We start from the raw sequence: 17,960 nt of genomic DNA on the forward strand, positions 1-17,960 counted from the left end.
GTAAATTAAAATATTATAAATATGCAAAAATGTTAACATATGCAACTATTCAGAATATAACAACAATAATTTTATTTCACATAACCCACCTATTTTATGGCATACAAATTGTTAGTAGTCTAATCAATTATTTACGGTATTTACATTTATATTTACATTTATATTTCTGAACAATATTATATTTTAATGCATTTAATTTTCATTTCAAATTTAATTTGTTTTTTGAATCTCTGTAGAATATTTAGCATGATTCATCATAGACTCTACTTTGTTAGCAGTTTCTCTGACAACATCAGATATTTCGTCTGGTAAATGATCTAATGTAGGAATATGTGCAGATAATCTTTTGTATACAGAATCTCTATTTCCATCTTTTTTGTGCCTTCGTTGTTCCTCATAGTTCAATTGTTGTTTAAAAAAGATAGCATTCTTGAAGAATTCTAAAGTATTTCCAAAACTCTTTCCAGCACCATTCATTGCATCAATAGCACTTACAGCATACTCTACATCAAAACATCTACCTAAAAGTTGCTGTTGAAGACCAAGTACTTCTACTCGTTTCTCCATTATAGGTGGTAATACTTTCCTTACATGTTCCTGAAGTCTATAAAACGCAAGAGATGGTTCATTTGCAACTATATGCATATTTTCAGATATACGCTCAGTTGCTAGAATATTAAAAAAGTAAGGTGTCAGAAATAATCAAAATATATTCATGACAAAGATATACACATGTAGTATGTACAGAACATAACCTTTCTTAACTTTCGCCTCTAGTTCTTGATCTAGTTGATACACTTTTGCAGTCATTATTTAAATTGTTTTATTAATAATAAGTTTAAATACTATATACGTGTAAGTATATACAAATATTGTACAAAATTCTCAAATTAAATCAATTTAATCATCTGAAAATAATATTTTGCTGTTTTACGATATGCCTCAGATATTTGATACAATTTCTATATTCACATTAATATTTTACATATGATGTTATAAATGAATAAAATCTTTTTTCTACATCAACAAAATCTTTGTATAAATACAATAAACACAACACAACAAGACATTAATTTATTTTCACCGCCATTTTATTAAACACTCTGTACCGGAAGTTAATTGCCAGCAGACTGTGTTTTCCCTTGACGAAACGTGGCATCAAAGTGTGTACTGTTGGCACTTCTCTCAAATGTATCTTCCAGATCGAGTGAAATAATTATTTCGTTGTCTTGAGTGACATGACGTTCTGTTGTACAAAAAGGTAATAATTTTTATTGTATACATAAAATTTATGGAAGTATTCATTATAATCACGAGACTTTTGTAAATGTAATAGAAAACTTCGCTATTTTTGTTTAGAATATTTCAATAATTGATAACTATAATATTTTACTCTTTTAAATAATGTAAATTACTGGTGTTTTATGAATGAAATATATAAAACTTTCTACTTTTTACAAATTATAATAAGTAATTTAATAATTACAATAAATTTTGTACAAAAGAATCATCAATTATTATCATTAAAGTCATATATTTATATATTTGTATAATTTTATATATAAATTTTATCTCTGTTGATAGAATATAAATTAAAAGTGTGACACACATATACACATACACATACACACACATTGAATTTATATCAATATAAACAATGTAATTTTTAGTAATAATAATGTTCTTTTCAATGTTAATATCCCAGCATGAAGTGGCATATCATATTCATAGCATTTGCTGCTTTTCTTCTTACTACATATGCAGAAGAAGAAGAAGAAGCTGCAAGATTATTGGTATCTAAACAACTACTTAACAAATACCTTGTAGAAAATATGGACATTGTAATTAAAGTAAGTATAAAAATAAATATGGTTTATGTGTATGTAATGTTTTTATCTTAATAGAGAATTTATCATTTATAGTATACAGTGTATAACGTTGGCAGCGCAGCTGCATTAGAAGTTGAAATTACAGATAATTCTTTCCATCCTGATCATTTCACTCATGTCAGTGGAGAATTAAATGCAAGGATAGATCGTGTTCCACCCTATACAAATGTCAGTCATATAGTTATTGTAAGGCCACGTAAATTTGGATATTTTAACTTTACATCAGCTGAAGTTTTATATAAACGCAAAGAAGATGCTCCTAGCTTACAATTTGCAGCAAGTAGTGAACCTGGTGAAGCAATAATTGTATCATTTAGAGATTATGATAAACAATTTTCTTCACATGTTGTAAGTAACTATTGAATATTATGTAAGTCAATATAAGCATTGTACTGATTGTAATAAAATATAAAATACTTATGTAACATTTTAGGTTGACTGGGCTGCATTTGCTGTGATGACATTACCTTCATTAGCTATTCCTTTTGCATTATGGTATTCTAGTAAAAGCAAATATGAAAAGTTACTTAAAACTACGAAAAAACATTAATCATATACTTATCCTAAGTTATTCAACAGAGACTTTTTTCTATACAAATATAAGAAATTCGACTGTCTCCCCTTTCTGTACATCTAATTTTATAATAAATATTATTTATAAATAATTTACATTCGCGCGTTCTTCATTATTATGCTTAGTTTAGATTATAAGTATACAAATGCTTATTCGTTAATAATTATTTATAGATTACATCTTACATTCATATAGTCTTATAATTAGTAAATATTTATTTTTGAGAATAAATAGTGTAAAAATTACATAAAACCCTCTATCTATATCGCAAAACAGTTCAACTGTATAATGGAATAGGATATGACGAACCCCTGTTACTATTTCTTTACATTATTACTTGAGACTATGTACATATGTATATCAAATAACTAAATGTATGACATGTACGTAAATTACATAACTAGGAACCATGTACATATATGTAAAATAATCAACCTATTCTTGAACTATAGTTACATTACATCATTTAATATTCTGCTATGTATAAAATTATGTAACTTAGATTATATATTACAAAATGCACTCTCTCATGTACATATACATTTACACACATTTAATATTAACATAAACAAGATGACAAATAATTAGTCTTCTAATAAATTATCTATATATTTTTATATAATTTTGACAACATAATTTTTGTATAAATAGCTAAAGGAGACAAATTTAATCATGATTTGTTTACATCATTCATGTATGGATTCATGGATTTACAGCAATCTATTCTTTACAAAATAACTTTTAAATCAAATATATACATACTTCGATAATTATCGATGCTCTAAATCGATATTCGTTACTTTTAATCGAACTGTGTTAATTTAATTGTTATTATTAAAAAAGTAACGGAATCACATTGGATTTCAAATATTTCTTACTTATCCATTATTAGTTGAAGAAAAATATTGTTTATGTAGCTTAAAAAGATAATAATTAATGTTTAAGGAATGTTAAAAATATTTAATCCTCAAGAATATGACCAATCAAGAAAGATTATAGCATACATATAACATTCATGAAAATACTGCTTAAATAAAACTGTTGATTTTCTTATTTGGCACTTAGTCTTGTTATTTGCCGAAAAATACAAGCTGTTGATGTCTCATTTATTTGATAAGACATTTTATATAACAATACGTATGATTATTAACGATCAATATGTTCTGAAACTTATTTTGTGAACAATTACTGGTTAATTACTTTGCAATTTTAAAATTATTGTAACTGTAGAATAACTATCGATAGATTATCCCGCGTTAGAGTAACTTTAAAAATATTATTTGGATATGTTAAGTTTATTTTAAAAGTAATTGATTCTGAAAGTGAGATTTACTCGCAAGAATGGCCGATGAAACAGAAACGATTCGACTTGCCAACGACGATATTGAATGTATGGAAGGAGAGATAGATGCTGATGATGTAGATGAAGAAGGTTCAGATGGAGTTGTGGTTCCAGAACTTCAGGGTACATTATCCAAATGGACAAATTATATACATGGCTGGCAAACTAGATTTATTGTTCTCAAAGATGGTACTTTATCTTATTACAAATCTGAGCAGGACAGTGGATTTGGATGTCGAGGTTCAATAAGCTTGTATAAAGCTAATATTAAGGTATGAATTGGTATAAAGGAATCAGTCTCCTATAAGATTTAATTCTCTGATAAAATTGGTAAAAAACTCATGATATTACTCTATACTATTTGCATTATTAGGCTCACGAATTTGATGAATGTAGATTCGATGTGTCTGTAAATGATTGCTTAGTATGGTATTTGAGAGCAAGTAATCCAGAAGAAAAGCAGCGTTGGGTGGATGTTTTGAAATCTTATAAGGTACTAAAATTTTATTATATAAATTAAGTAAGTTATTGGATAAATCTAATAAATGTTCCTTTGTTCTATTAAAAAATATACATGTTTGCTTTAAACAGTCGGAATCAGGTTATGGAAGTGAAAACAGTTTGAAGCGACACGGTAGTGCCATTTCACTTATATCAAATACACAATCTATTACAAGTGCAGGTAGCTTCACTAAACGCGGAGTTAGAGGACTAAAGGAAAAATTAGCAGAACTTGAAACTTTCAGAGATATTCTGATCAAACAAATTGATACTTTGCAGAAATATTTTGATAATTGTGCAGAAAATGCTAAAAATATTTCCACGAAAGGTATATAAATTAATAATTTCCATTTATGTAAATTCATTTGTTATGTATTCAGTTGTTTTATGTCCTCTTTTATTTTTTAAATAAGTACCTTTTTTTCTTTGCTTTTAATTGAATGGAAAAATTGTTTCAGAAAATAAAGTGGAGACAATGTTTAATCCAGCTGAACAGTCTGTGGATTTTAAAGGTGAAGCAATAACATTTAAAGCAACAAGTGAAGGTGTGCTAGCAACATTACAACATTGTGTTGAATTAATGGTGCAACGAGAAGATGCATGGCGTCGTAGATGGGAAAAAGAAATCGAGAGAAAACGAAAAGTGCAAGAACTTTACAAAGCTTTGAAAGAACAAGTTACAATGCAACAAAGTGACTTTCCTAGACCTAGAGTTCTTATTCATGGAGGTCCAGATTATGAGGTTCGATTTTATAAATTAACAAAATATCTTTAAAAAAACATAACATAGTAAAAAAAAATTTTAATGTTTAAGGAAGGTCCACATAGTGCTCTTTGTGATGAAGAATTCTATGATGCAGTAGAGACTGGATTAGATAAAATTGATGAAGAAAATCAGCTAAGAGATCGTTTGAAACAAAAATCAGTTTCAATTTTAACTACTCCAATAATGTCAGCAGTTAAACACAGACTTTGGCCAGAGGTAATTAGTTATTTTTAAAGTATACCATATCTATATTACAATATTATAATAATTTTTAGATACAAAAAATAACGATGGAACAGTTGCATTATGCGCGTCTTGGAGTAGGAGCCGGTGGATGGCAATTATTTGCTGAAGATGGTGATATGCGAATGTACAGACGCGAAGAAGAAGCGGATGGTTTAGTGGTAGATCCTTTGAAAGCTTGTCATGTTGTGAAAGGAGTTACTGGTCATGAGGTTTGTGAAATATTCTTCAGCCCTGAGTATAGGACAGGATGGGAAGCTACCCTTGAAGATATGACTGTGGTTGAAAATATTTCCAAAGATACTTTAATATTTCTACAAACGCATAAGCGAATTTGGCCAGCAAGTCAAAGAGACGCATTATTTTGGTCACATATGCGCCGAGTCTCCGATGATCAAGATCCAGATGCACATGATTTATGGATAGTTTGCAATCATAGTACAGAACATCCTGATTATCCTGTAAGATTTTATATAATTTAATTATATATACTTATATATAACATGAAATATTTATATATACATGAAATATTTACAGCCAAACACTGGAAAATGTGTAAGGGTTTATCTAACTGTTTGCCTTGTGTGTCAGACTTTTATTGATCCTCCGAAAGATGAAGATGAAATAAAAAGAGAGAATATAACTTGTAAAATAACTTATTGTTCTGTTGGTTTGTACACTATATCATTTATATGTTTAATCTGTGTATATTAATATATATTAATATTCTATTATATCTGTAACATTATCTTTTTTTGAATACAGTTAATCCTGGTGGATGGGCTCCAGCATCTGTTCTACGTGCTGTCTATAAAAGGGAGTATCCAAAGTTCCTTAAACGTTTCACTAACTTTTGTATTGACCAGTGTAAGGATAAACCAATTATATTTTAAGAATAATTAATAGAACTTCCATATTTTCCATCCAATTTTTCATTTATTACATCAAAGCATTTTCATGCCCTTGATGTACTAATATATCAAAGAAAAAAATCAGAAGTTGAAAAATACAAGATTCGGAAGCAAAAATTCTCTCAAGTAATGAAAGTGTTTTATATACTATTTTTCTTATTTGCTTAACGTGATCGATGTATATACATATATACATATATATATATATATTATAATATATATGTATATATCCATAGCTTAGTAAAACAGGATACAAACTGTTACATTGAAAGTGATTTATTAAAGCGTAAAAAAGTATTATATACACTTCCAAAATAACTTTATAACTTGGGACGCATGCGCTAAAGCACTGTTTGTAAATTATATTTACTTCTTTAAATAACAGCTTGTTACTTCATTGTTATACAGAATGCTATCGCAAGTCACTTGTACAAATCTTAACAAATTGAATATATACACATTTATCTATTGTTATATTATATATCCAATTAAACATGAAACTGTATGATACAAATTATATTGTTATTTTTATTTATACATAAAATGTGTACACATTGATACACAGTATAAGGGTCAAATGGGGAAACATAATAAAGACTGTTGTAGATTTGCCGTAATTACTTCGAATCTGTTACTTTAATTTAATTCCTTATCGTTGTTGAGATGTCATCAACGAGAATCACATTTTTAATTAAATATTTTTATTTGATTCTTATAATTAGAAAACGCTTATTTACTGTACAGTTTTAACAATTAAATATATACAAGGTTTTAAAATTAGTGATAGAATTTTCGTAAGAAATAAATTTATTTCTACAAATTATTCAACTAAAATAAAAAAAAGTCATATATATATATACATATTAGATATAAAATTCCTTTATATATACCTCATATGCTCTACTATCAGAACATTGAAATTTGAATTTTGTTCCAATAAGTGTAGCTTAAAAATATTAGAAGAGGATATAGAGAGATGTATAAAAATGCTTCTCTGGTTTCTTACAAACTATTATGATTTACAATAATGGCCAAAATTCCGAACAATTACGTGAAAAAGTATTTTGAATTTAAAAGATTCTATATCAAAAAATGCAACTCTGTAAAAATTTCTTATCGCTCAGTAAAATAGTAAAACATACTTCCATACATAAGAGATAACAGAACAAATACTGAAATTAAATTTCACTATTGTATTTACAAGTTTAATTATTTAATTTTAGCCATTATATTAACAAATTGCTAGTTTGAGTGATTATAGGTACAATATTTAATTCGAACATTATAAAATAATTGTAAACTGAATAGACATACAATTGTTTGTAATTCATGATGTATCTCTATTGAAAAAGATTGCAATTTAATTGAATATGATTGAAGCACTAATAAACAATATATTTACAATGTATCATCCACAAATATGCTATATGAATTATGGCAAATATACACATATGGAGTATACAATACTCCAAAAATAGTTGGATAGTCTACAAAATTTAAGTCAATTTATATCAAATTTAATAACATTTTAATTCCAATACAATCATATGTTAATGTATTTAAATAAAATTAATTCTAATTTAAAAACTTAATATTTTTAAAACTTATGATACCGCATTATATGCCTCTCTAATTATACTTGTTACCTGTATATACTTGAAATAATTTGGTATAAATCAATCGTGAATATAAAATATATATACTTTGCACTTTGGAACGATTTCAAATGTATAAAAAAATGTATATTTCTTTTCTATATTTCAATAACTATTTTCCTTATGATTCATAAGAACCTAATTTTTTTAATACACTAAGACCTTTTTCTTCATATTCTTCTCTTGTAATCCATACTGATTCACGATCTTTTGTAATTTCTGCTAATACAGCACCACCCATAAAAACCATATCTTTACGTCTCGGGGAATCTTCAATTTTTATCTTAAATTTCTGAAAAATATTAAAGAGTAACGAAATAATAATGTATATTCATTAAAAAATTGAGAAAAAAATATAAGATATTTTATAATTACATTTAATTTCGAAGTATCATTTTTTAATACTCTTTGAAGGTAAAGTTGCTTAATTTCTCTTTCAAGTCTAGATGGAAGCCCAGGATACATTGTACTGCCACCACTTAAAACAATATGTTTATATAATTCACTTCTTATATCAATATCAGCTGCTTGAATAGTACTAAATACTAATTCAGCAATTCCTTGAGCCTCAACATTTATTAGATGAGGCTGGAATAAAGCTTCTGGTGCTGCAAATCTCTCTCCACCTACTTTTATTACCCTCCCATCTGGCAGCTAAAACAGATTATAGGTACAAAACATATTTCAGTGTCATAAATTTTGTTTTGCATTATAAAATTCACTTACAGTATATGATTCAACCAAAACAGTTGTTTCAAGAGCTAATTTTTCTTCAGTTTCTATATTATAGCCAATATAACATAATTTTTCCTTTAACATTCTAACTGTTTCAAAATCAGCTGAATGGTTAAATGCATAGCCACGTAATAAAAGAAGTTTTATTAAATACATTGTAATATCTCGACCAGCTATATCCAGTCGTCGAGTAAGATGAGGTAAAGCATACTCTTCAAATACAGGACAAATATGAGTGACTCCATCACCAGAATCTACTACAACACCACTAATCAATCCTTGAGCATACAATGTAAGTACTGCTTGAATTGCAATATATGTTCCAGCAAAACCATATTTTTCAAACATTACCTGCAATATTTCAATTATAATTTGAGAAAATAAGAGTGTCATAATTAAATTAATTATTAATATATAATATATAACGATAACTTGATATTACCTCAATCATTTTTTCACGATTTGTGATAGGATTCATTGGTGGTTCTGTTAATAAAATTTTGCATTCTCTAGGATTAATATTCATTTTTTCCTTTCCAAAAGTATAGTCCCATACATGACACATATCTTCCCAATTTCTATTAGATATTTAAATAATTAAATATCTCATAATACATACAAATTATATATGGTCATATACACACCTAACAATTCCATTTTGCATTGGATAACTAATCTCTAGCATAGACCGAAGTTTGCTTGCTTCATCCCCAACCATTAAATCCTATTAATGTGAAACATAATGAAAATATGTAACTATGTAGATTATTATCAGATGAAATATAACATGTTAATAGAAATTGTTAATATTTCAATAACTTAATACATTCTATCTTTTTATGAAAAAGTCGAGAATAAAATTAAATACAAGTTTTTAAAAATTCTATAACGCTAATTGTTTAAATTAATATAACATATAAAAAAGTAGGAGATAGTAGAATACTAATAGATTCTTACTCAGAGATCAATGTTGGGTAAATTATGGAAACTATTACTGTAAAATGTCCAATTTGTCAAGTACTGATATAATATTGATAAATGTAAATATTAACATTAAAAAATGCAATGAACTTACAGGCATGTTAAGCACATCCTATGAGAGCAAGTGTAAGGATACAAATCAGTTAACAAATGCAAAAATTTACATTAAGTAGATCTCAAAAATATAAAATATATAAAAATCCACACATATATAAGTATAAATATAACATCTGTAAATATTCTATTTTATATTATATTTCTTATATTTATTCAATACGAATAAATAGAAAAACAATTAGCAATATATTGGATACATTTATTATAAATTATCAAAATGAAAAATATAATGTTATGATTGTCATAGTTATTAATTAAGTTTTCAACAAAGATGTTATATATTCCAATACTTTTAAAAATATCTGTCTTACTTTTAATATGCAATCCATTTTAATTTTGGTTAGTAAACAAGGTTAATAAATGACAAATGCGTTTTCAATCAGACTTAAACTCTGGGGCACACAGTGTAATATTATGAAGTGACTTACACGAATACAATATTCTTGCTGAAAATTAAGTAAATTTATTAATAAACTGCATAGAAATGATGGATTATGATTTTGTTTCTATGGTTAAATAAAAGAATCTCAAACTCCAAATTGAAAAAATCATATAATCAGTTCAATTACTAATGTTCCTTACAAAATATGAAAGAAAGATGATTTATTTTATTTAGGGAAAATAAGTAGTATATTTTTATAACAATGAATATATATTAAATACAGAACAACAAATATTATCCATAAATTACATTAATAACTCTTTTTTAAATAAATAATTGAAAATACAATAAATAGTCTAAACTTGATTTGCTACAATTGGAGAATCAAAAAATATACCTTCACATCAATGTCTCCTATTTTATTGACAGCTCTGATAATAGGACGTCCAACTATGGATGGAAATATATGTGCTGGGAAATTTGCTCCTGCATATCCACACTTTACAAACTATAAAAGTATAATGTTACTTTGGTACTTTCAGAAAGAAAGTTTTACAAAATACAAATTTAGGAGGTATAAACGAAATTGAAATAAAAAAATAAAAGTAAAGTTATAACCTTACCCCTGTTCCGTTATCGCAAACAATAATTTTTCTACCCTTGCTATCCATTTTTTAATATGATGTTATTATTTAAACGGACTATATGTTTCTTATGTTAAAGCTTATTAAACATTGCATATTCTGCGAGATGACTAATTGTTATAAGATCTAGGGCGTTACCGGCATGACGATTTGGAAGCAACAGCGACCAATACAATCACCTAGTTTATAATCAGATTACAGTCATATTAAAACAACAGATGTTTGCTACTTCGTTTTAAAGAATCAAAATTTATAACTTACATGAACTTTACTATCGTAAACTCACTCACTTTGATATAAACTCGCAAAGGCAGTCGTTCTTTAAGTCTAATGAATATACAATTATTCTACTCGGATTGGCTCAATCGTATCTTTCCCGATTCCCGAGCAAGTTGTTATCTATTTCTATCATTTACTTTAACAAATAAAACGTTTCTATTCAAAAATTCTTCGTATATTTGAATTCTGGTTAAATAATAAGTAAATAAAAATAAAGAACTAAATGATATAATATTGCAAAATATTTACAAAAAATAATATGTTTTATACGAAACGCTATCGTAATCAAAAAAACTCTCATTATCCTTGAACAATCTTTTTTATAATCATGCTGTTCCTTGCACAATAATTCTTTTCCTGCATTTAATACTTTATGAAATCGCATTCCATACTTTTAAGTGAAACATTTACATGATGGAACGTCCAATCGCGTATTTAACAAGAAAAGAAGTGATATCCAGCTGTCACCGTTTACACAAGTATTATATGATTATTTTTGTACATAAAATTTTTCTATTTGATAAGCAAGAATATATTTCAGTGAAAACTTAACTGAGGAAGAAAACAAAAATATATATGGAAAATGTAATAACTATTGGGGACATGGCCATAATTATACAGGTAACTATTATTGTTATATTAATGTTTACAACTTCTCATTATATTTTATTTTAGTGGAAGTGACTGTATGTGGACCTGTAGATCCTGTAACAGGTATGGTCATGAATATATCAGATTTAAAATTATTTATGAAAAAAGTGTTAATGGATCAACTGGATCATAAGAATTTGGATAAAGATGTACCTTATTTTAAAAATACTGTTTCTACTACTGAAAATGTAGCTATATATATATTTAATGAACTAAAAAGGATTATGCCTAACTCAGATCTTTTATATGAAGTTAAGATCTACGAAACTGACAAAAATATTGTTATTTACAGAGGAGAACAAAAATAAAATGTTAAATTGGTCTAAACATATGTTAATTTAAATAACACAAGGTTATAAAAAGAAGAACACTAACTCGATGTTACCTTTATTTCTCTTTTCTTACACAAATATATTACAATATTAATTCATACTTCAAGAGAATAAATATCTCGTACACTATCTTAATATTGCATTTTTACAGATCTTACTAATTTATTAATCACATATATTTGTACAATAAGTAATAACTAGAATAATATCACAAATTTAAAAAATGAATAAATCTATCTTTGAATTAAGATAGATAAATATAAAATGTGTATATTTCTTCTTTGTAAAAACACTGGTACAAAGTTAAATTCTTTAAATAAATAAAGTAAATAGTATATTACGTTTTAAATCACTAATCATTATTTTTTAAATACAAAACAGCCTTCATAATATTGATGTTGATAATTATATATTTGTATTTATATCAAGTTTAACATAACTTCTAATAGTTACATATGGTATACCAAGTTCAAAATCATTCTTTGGCCAATACTTTAGTACTGGTGATTGCTGTGGCTTTTCCTCTTTTACAGAGAAATATGCAAAAAGTACAGCTGCCGTGTAACTCGCAATAAAAATAAATAAATGCCAAAGTGCATGTAAATAAGGGAAATTCAGGTTCAGCCAAGTATCACAAAATAAACGATCATTCAGCCAACAAGCAACTGCTAATAACCATACAGCACCACATCGTAAACCCAATCTATAAACCCTCATTGATTTTGTCCTTAAGAAAAGCATGCATAATGATATAATTAGAGATTACAACATAAAATCTTATATAGACGTTAATTAAGAATTTTACCTTTTTAATTCAATGATCATAAATCCAAATGCAGGTATACCAAGACTCATTAAAGCAAATGCATTTATTGCGGGATGTATAAATGACAAGCCAGTTGCAATTAGAGTTGGTAAAGTTGCACATATGGCAAGAAGTTTTCTATCATTATGTAAAATATTTGGAAAATACCTTCGTGGAAGAAACATACAAAAACCAGCCATATATACCCATAAAATTGCTAATTCATCTAGCAATTGTCCTATGACAAAATAACAAGTCATTTTTATGATTTTATTTATGTTCTATAAATCTATGATATATCACTTATCCATCTTATATATCACTTACCTATAAGGGATAATGTAGCATGAAAATATGCACTACTAAGACCTACTATCATTAGTAAGAACCAAATTATATGAATTCCAGGATTTACGAATCGACCATAATCTCTAAAGAGATGCATTAGAACAGGTGGAAGTAACAAAAATACTACATTACTTAGCTGTGAATAAAAATATTTTCAGTTTAATATTTTAGGAATTTATAAGTTCTATAATTTTAAAAAGAAAAGGGAAAGAATTTTGTCTATATCATTGTACATACGAACCGTATTCATAAATTCTGCAATACTAGAAGAAATACTATAATTGCGTTCACACCAATCAATTGGTGAACTACCAGCTTCAAACGGTTTCCACATATCGAAATATATATTTTTACCTGATTTTTATCAATATAAAAAAGTATAAATGTAACATTTGTAATCTATAATCTGTATAAAAAATGTATCATTGTAATAATACAGAAATGAGTCACTAAACTATTTAAAGTTTATGAATAATATGAAAATCAAAGAGAAATGTTTATGGATTTTCTATGTCTCTCATACCTTTTAATAACAGATATTGTCATTTCGTATCACTTTTATATGCATTGAGGATTTCTATTGTATATGCAAAGCATGACTCATATCTATTGCAATTTGCAGACAAATTGCAAACAAAAGATGATTAACAAATATATATATATGTATTTTTCGCGCGATTAATCAACATTATGTCACATACATGTTTGTATGTTTGTCAAAAGTTGAAGACAATGATATTTACGCTTACGCTTTAAGCTGCTTAAGAATGCAACGGTTAGAAATCCATACATGTACTTAATTGATGATACACATTAATAGATAAATCTTTTAAAGATATTGATCTAACGAAAGAGATCTTCACAGCTTTTTCGCGATATTAGAAACGATTAAAAATGTTTAATATTAAATAATTTTTTCAAGGAATTTTTGTTTCTGGGTTTTCATACATCTATAATTTCTTTTGTAAAAGTTGGTACCAGTTGATACTATTCTACTATTGTATAATCTACTACCTTGTCTCACGTCTCGATGGACACAATATAGTTTATATGTATAGTTTATATCACATATTCAACATGCAATCCACACGGAACTACTCATGTGCAGTGAATGTTGACAATTTTAACAGTTAATATATGTGATATATAATTGAAAAATGGATTTGATTTATTAGAATTATATTATAACTTAGTAAAATATATACAAGTTTATTCTTTTCGAATATATGAACAACATATAATAATAAACATAAAAATAGTGTTCTAATTAAAATTATTGTATTTTTTGGTCATAAAAATTTCATTTTTCAATAATGAGTTTTTGTATATACGAGTCAGACATTATTATATGTAATAATGAACAAATTGTAATGTATAATATTGAAAATGGTACAGAAACAACTATTTCTTTACCTAAACTGCAAAGTGATAAAAAAGTTCATGTGCATAACAACGTAAACAAAGAAACTCCTCACACGATTACCAACGTTATGTTCTCATACGATGGAAAATATTTCTTTGTCTATACAAATCGTAAGCAACTATGTTTGTATGAAAGAAAAAGTCAGAATCTTGTGTTAAATAAAATACTTCCTAGAGCTGCCAGCAAAGTGCAATTTACTCCAAACAACGACATAGTTGTTGCTGATAAAACAGGAGATGCTTATCTATTTTCTAATAAGCAGTCTGACAATGGGGTCCTACTTTTAGGACATTTATCAATGTTACTTGACGTATTAATTACGGAAGATGGAAAGTACATTGTTACGACAGATAGAGATGAAAAAATTAGAGTGTCTATGTTCCCAAATTCATATAATATTGTATCCTATTGTTTAGGACATACAAAATTTGTGACAAACATTTTGGAATTACCTCATGACAAAAATGTTTTAATATCTTGTGGAGGAGATGGAATGTTTATATTATGGGACTACAAGATTGGAAAAGAATTATTATGTATTAATTTTCATAATAAAATATCTAAAAGTGATATTGAAAAGTTTAATGAACAACTTCATAATTGTAACTTAGAAGAGTTTGTTGAAGTTTTGCCTGTTAAACATTTAAAGCTTTTGGCACTTAATACAACTTCATCTTTAGCTATAATGAGCTTTTATAATAATACGTTATTATTAGTGTACATGATTAATAGCACATCAAAATCAAGCTTTGAAGTAGAATATGTGCAATCTATAATTGCAGACAGCGAACCAATAGAATGTTATCTGTACAAAAATAATCTATGGATATTAAATGAACTTGGATTTCAAATATATGAATTTAAAAATAACAATTTTATACTTACTGACGGAACAGATTATAAAATAAATAACTTAAATAATTATTGGAAAACACTAAAAAAAGATTTTACTCAACAAAATTTATTTTCAATCCTGTATAAAAGAAAATATGATAATGTCCAAGAATATTTACAACGGAAAAAAACGCGTCTTACAAATTCAACTGATGCATAATCAATTGTATGTAACATTATAGAAGGTATGAATGATTTTTATATAGAAAAAAATATAATTATAAAAAATAACATTAGATTGAAACAAAATGTTTAATAGAAATTTCATACATACTTTCATTATAAAATACAAATAGTATTACAATAAAGTAAGACAAGTTTATTAATCCACACAGTATTTAGTAAATGAATTGAATTTGAAATTTCATATAATCATTATATGTATATAAATTAAACAGGCTTGTAATCTAATTTGGATTCAAGCTTCTTATTATCTGAGACTTTCCTTACTGCTTTCATAAAATCTTCTTGTATTACATATTCCCTTTCTAATCTTATTGCAAATAATCCTGCTTCAGTGCAAACATTTCTTAAGTCAGCACCATTAAATCCATCTGAAAGCTTAACTACTGCTTCATAATCTGAAATAAATTTAAAATGATTAGGAGTGTCTTTAAAACGAAAAAAGAAATTTTGTTGAAGTAAAGATAAAAATTACCAATTTCTCCATGCTTAGATATAGGACCAGCATGAATTTTTAAAATTTCTAAACGTGCTTGTTCATTGGGTAGTGGAATTTCGATTTTTCTGTCTAATCTACCTGGTCGTAACAAAGCTGGATCTAAAGTGTCTGGTCTATTTGTAGCCATTATCATTTTAACTTGACCTAAAGAATCAAAACCATCCATTTGATTCAGCAATTCCATCAAAGTTCTTTGAATCTCTCGGTCGGCACTTGTACCTTCCGAAAATCTCCGTCCACCTGCATAAGAATAGATAATTAAGGACATTTTATTTTTTTACTCTCCTCCTTCCTTTTTTTCTTACGAATAATAATATTTATACCAATTGCATCAATCTCATCCATAAATATAATACAAGGTTGATGATCTCGTGCATAATTGAACATTTCTCTAATTAACCTTGCTGATTCACCAATATATTTATCAACAATAGCACTTGACACAACTTTCAAAAAATTTGCATCTAATTGACTAGCAACTGCTCTAGCCAATAATGTTTTTCCAGTTCCTGGTGGGCCATACAAGAGACATCCTTTTGGAGGGGTGATACCAACTCTTTGAAATAACTCAGGATTTAGTAATGGTAATTCTATAACTTCTCTCAGTTCACGTATTTGTTCACTTAGACCACCAATTGCACTATATGTAACATCTCCAGGATCTTCATGTGACATATTATAAACTAATGGGTCAACCTAAATATATAAATAAACATTTAAAGTTTACTGAAATATGTAACATTGATTTAAGACAAAATAAATTTTACCTCACGGGGCAAATAACGCATTATAGTAAGAGTAGTCATGTCAAGGGCTACTCTTGTTCCAGATTTCAATTTATTTTTATCAAGTTGGCGCCTACATCCAACAACATAACGTGGACCATTTGTTGCTTTTACTATAACTATAAATAAAAATCTATGTGTTTATATATATATATATTATATGTAAGGACACCTTTTTATTTTACTCAGACCCTTTACTTAAACTTACACTTTTCTTCTGTAAGTTGTTTCAATACTTCTCCGACGATCTAAGGTGTAAATACATTATATTTGTAATAGAAAATACTGAGAATCATTAAAAATAAGATTTATAACATACCTGACCAACACTTTGTAATGCTTTTAAATCACTTTCAGATTTATCATACTGTTTTGTTAAATCTTTGAGATGCTCTCTCACTAAAAAGATAAAAATATGGTAAAACTTTATTAAATCATGTACATAGATGCAAATAGGTTTTTTAATAATAATAATCCATGTATGTAAGATTAAGGTTAAGTATTCCAAATTTTGTATAGAAGCACAACAAGCAAAATCAATATATCTAATAGATTTAACTTACTTTCCTTTAAACGTGACTCCACTTCTTTATGTTCTATAAGCTTTTTTCGATAATCTTGAAGGGCTTTTTCCCTAACCGAATCCACGGTGGTTGCCATCTTTACTTAATTTGCTGTCTAACTGTCTCAGGCAATGTTTCTATGAACACTGTGTAAGCTGTAAGGCCTGTGCTATGTGTATATAGTTATTTTGAAATATTAATTCCAGAATTTAATAAGACAAATATTTTATCCGAAATATCTTTTTTATATCCAATAGTACTAATTAAAGCTGGATTTAAATTAATTATTCACTGCTTTTATATTGTGAATCCTCTTTTATTGCAAATGTTACAATGTATACATACACAACTTATTTACTGAGTTATTATCTAACTACACCGACTCAGCTGTGGCTTAACCTATGTTTTTTAAGATATCTTGTATCTTGATAGTTTTCAAATATATTGTAAATTAAATT

At 27.0% G+C, this 17,960-nt stretch overlaps 8 protein-coding genes across 17 annotated transcripts; 4 read left to right on the forward strand and 4 right to left on the reverse strand.

The window, feature by feature from the left end:
• Window positions 1–48: 48 nt before the first annotated feature.
• LOC122567390 (BLOC-1-related complex subunit 8 homolog) lies at window positions 49–1,125 on the reverse strand. 2 transcript variants are annotated; one of them, XM_043725827.1, is made up of 3 exons: window positions 986–1,125; window positions 756–908; window positions 49–668 (listed from the first exon to the last, which is right to left on the reverse strand). In XM_043725827.1, exons 2-3 carry the CDS (start codon window positions 808–810, stop codon window positions 211–213), a joined length of 513 nt encoding a protein of 170 aa, XP_043581762.1. In that variant the 5' UTR covers window positions 811–908; window positions 986–1,125; the 3' UTR covers window positions 49–210. The 2 variants fall into 2 exon arrangements, with proteins under 2 accessions (XP_043581762.1, XP_043581773.1); XM_043725838.1 differs by having other exon boundaries at window positions 973–1,102.
• On the forward strand, window positions 1,115–2,558 carry LOC122567381 (translocon-associated protein subunit beta). Its single transcript, XM_043725815.1, has 4 exons — window positions 1,115–1,261; window positions 1,706–1,850; window positions 1,923–2,237; window positions 2,323–2,558. The coding sequence occupies exons 1-4, from the start codon at window positions 1,239–1,241 to the stop codon at window positions 2,437–2,439; spliced, it is 600 nt and encodes a 199-aa protein (XP_043581750.1). The 5' UTR covers window positions 1,115–1,238; the 3' UTR covers window positions 2,440–2,558.
• Window positions 2,559–3,397: 839 nt separating this feature from the next.
• Window positions 3,398–6,740, forward strand: LOC122567204 (ceramide transfer protein). 2 transcript variants are annotated; one of them, XM_043725547.1, is made up of 9 exons: window positions 3,398–3,928; window positions 4,024–4,077; window positions 4,179–4,298; window positions 4,397–4,634; window positions 4,765–5,048; window positions 5,121–5,288; window positions 5,348–5,776; window positions 5,853–5,985; window positions 6,081–6,740. In XM_043725547.1, exons 1-9 carry the CDS (start codon window positions 3,887–3,889, stop codon window positions 6,206–6,208), a joined length of 1,596 nt encoding a protein of 531 aa, XP_043581482.1. In that variant the 5' UTR covers window positions 3,398–3,886; the 3' UTR covers window positions 6,209–6,740. The 2 variants fall into 2 exon arrangements, with proteins under 2 accessions (XP_043581482.1, XP_043581474.1); XM_043725539.1 differs by having other exon boundaries at window positions 3,399–4,077.
• A 981-nt stretch (window positions 6,741–7,721) lies between these two features.
• Window positions 7,722–11,142, reverse strand: LOC122567227 (actin-related protein 2). Of its 4 annotated transcripts, XM_043725584.1 has the most exons (10): window positions 11,002–11,142; window positions 10,720–10,919; window positions 10,494–10,604; window positions 10,143–10,160; window positions 9,692–9,709; window positions 9,261–9,340; window positions 9,059–9,194; window positions 8,608–8,967; window positions 8,257–8,535; window positions 7,722–8,173 (listed from the first exon to the last, which is right to left on the reverse strand). In XM_043725584.1, exons 2-10 carry the CDS (start codon window positions 10,765–10,767, stop codon window positions 8,003–8,005), a joined length of 1,221 nt encoding a protein of 406 aa, XP_043581519.1. In that variant the 5' UTR covers window positions 10,768–10,919; window positions 11,002–11,142; the 3' UTR covers window positions 7,722–8,002. The 4 variants fall into 4 exon arrangements, with proteins under 4 accessions (XP_043581519.1, XP_043581528.1, XP_043581537.1 ...); XM_043725593.1 differs by lacking the exon at window positions 10,143–10,160; XM_043725602.1 differs by lacking the exon at window positions 9,692–9,709.
• Window positions 11,143–11,356: 214 nt separating this feature from the next.
• On the forward strand, window positions 11,357–12,035 carry LOC122567400 (6-pyruvoyl tetrahydrobiopterin synthase). 3 transcript variants are annotated; one of them, XM_043725867.1, is made up of 4 exons: window positions 11,357–11,498; window positions 11,561–11,640; window positions 11,695–11,733; window positions 11,963–12,035. In XM_043725867.1, exons 1-4 carry the CDS (start codon window positions 11,431–11,433, stop codon window positions 12,010–12,012), a joined length of 237 nt encoding a protein of 78 aa, XP_043581802.1. In that variant the 5' UTR covers window positions 11,357–11,430; the 3' UTR covers window positions 12,013–12,035. The 3 variants fall into 3 exon arrangements, with proteins under 3 accessions (XP_043581802.1, XP_043581793.1, XP_043581785.1); XM_043725858.1 differs by having other exon boundaries at window positions 11,695–12,035; XM_043725850.1 differs by having other exon boundaries at window positions 11,365–11,498; window positions 11,549–11,640; window positions 11,695–12,035.
• LOC122567339 (alkaline ceramidase) lies at window positions 12,024–14,094 on the reverse strand. Of its 3 annotated transcripts, none has more exons than XM_043725725.1 (5): window positions 13,905–14,094; window positions 13,397–13,509; window positions 13,135–13,291; window positions 12,808–13,045; window positions 12,024–12,729 (listed from the first exon to the last, which is right to left on the reverse strand). In XM_043725725.1, exons 1-5 carry the CDS (start codon window positions 13,945–13,947, stop codon window positions 12,408–12,410), a joined length of 873 nt encoding a protein of 290 aa, XP_043581660.1. In that variant the 5' UTR covers window positions 13,948–14,094; the 3' UTR covers window positions 12,024–12,407. The 3 variants fall into 3 exon arrangements, with proteins under 3 accessions (XP_043581660.1, XP_043581676.1, XP_043581669.1); XM_043725741.1 differs by having other exon boundaries at window positions 13,679–14,013; XM_043725734.1 differs by having other exon boundaries at window positions 13,397–13,561; window positions 13,679–14,013.
• Window positions 14,095–14,216: 122 nt separating this feature from the next.
• On the forward strand, window positions 14,217–16,886 carry LOC122567260 (tRNA (guanine-N(7)-)-methyltransferase non-catalytic subunit wdr4). Its single transcript, XM_043725642.1, has 2 exons — window positions 14,217–15,657; window positions 16,661–16,886. Exon 1 carries the CDS (start codon window positions 14,469–14,471, stop codon window positions 15,630–15,632), a length of 1,164 nt encoding a protein of 387 aa, XP_043581577.1. The 5' UTR covers window positions 14,217–14,468; the 3' UTR covers window positions 15,633–15,657; window positions 16,661–16,886.
• LOC122567246 (26S proteasome regulatory subunit 10B) lies at window positions 15,705–17,749 on the reverse strand. The gene is made up of 7 exons (XM_043725620.1): window positions 17,503–17,749; window positions 17,259–17,338; window positions 17,148–17,187; window positions 16,922–17,058; window positions 16,478–16,850; window positions 16,131–16,394; window positions 15,705–16,053 (listed from the first exon to the last, which is right to left on the reverse strand). Exons 1-7 carry the CDS (start codon window positions 17,597–17,599, stop codon window positions 15,863–15,865), a joined length of 1,182 nt encoding a protein of 393 aa, XP_043581555.1. The 5' UTR covers window positions 17,600–17,749; the 3' UTR covers window positions 15,705–15,862.
• Window positions 17,750–17,960: the final 211 nt, after the last annotated feature.

The sequence above is a fragment of the Bombus pyrosoma genome, linkage group LG1, assembly GCF_014825855.1.
Source record: "Bombus pyrosoma isolate SC7728 linkage group LG1, ASM1482585v1, whole genome shotgun sequence".
NCBI lineage: Eukaryota > Metazoa > Arthropoda > Insecta > Hymenoptera > Apidae > Bombus > Bombus pyrosoma.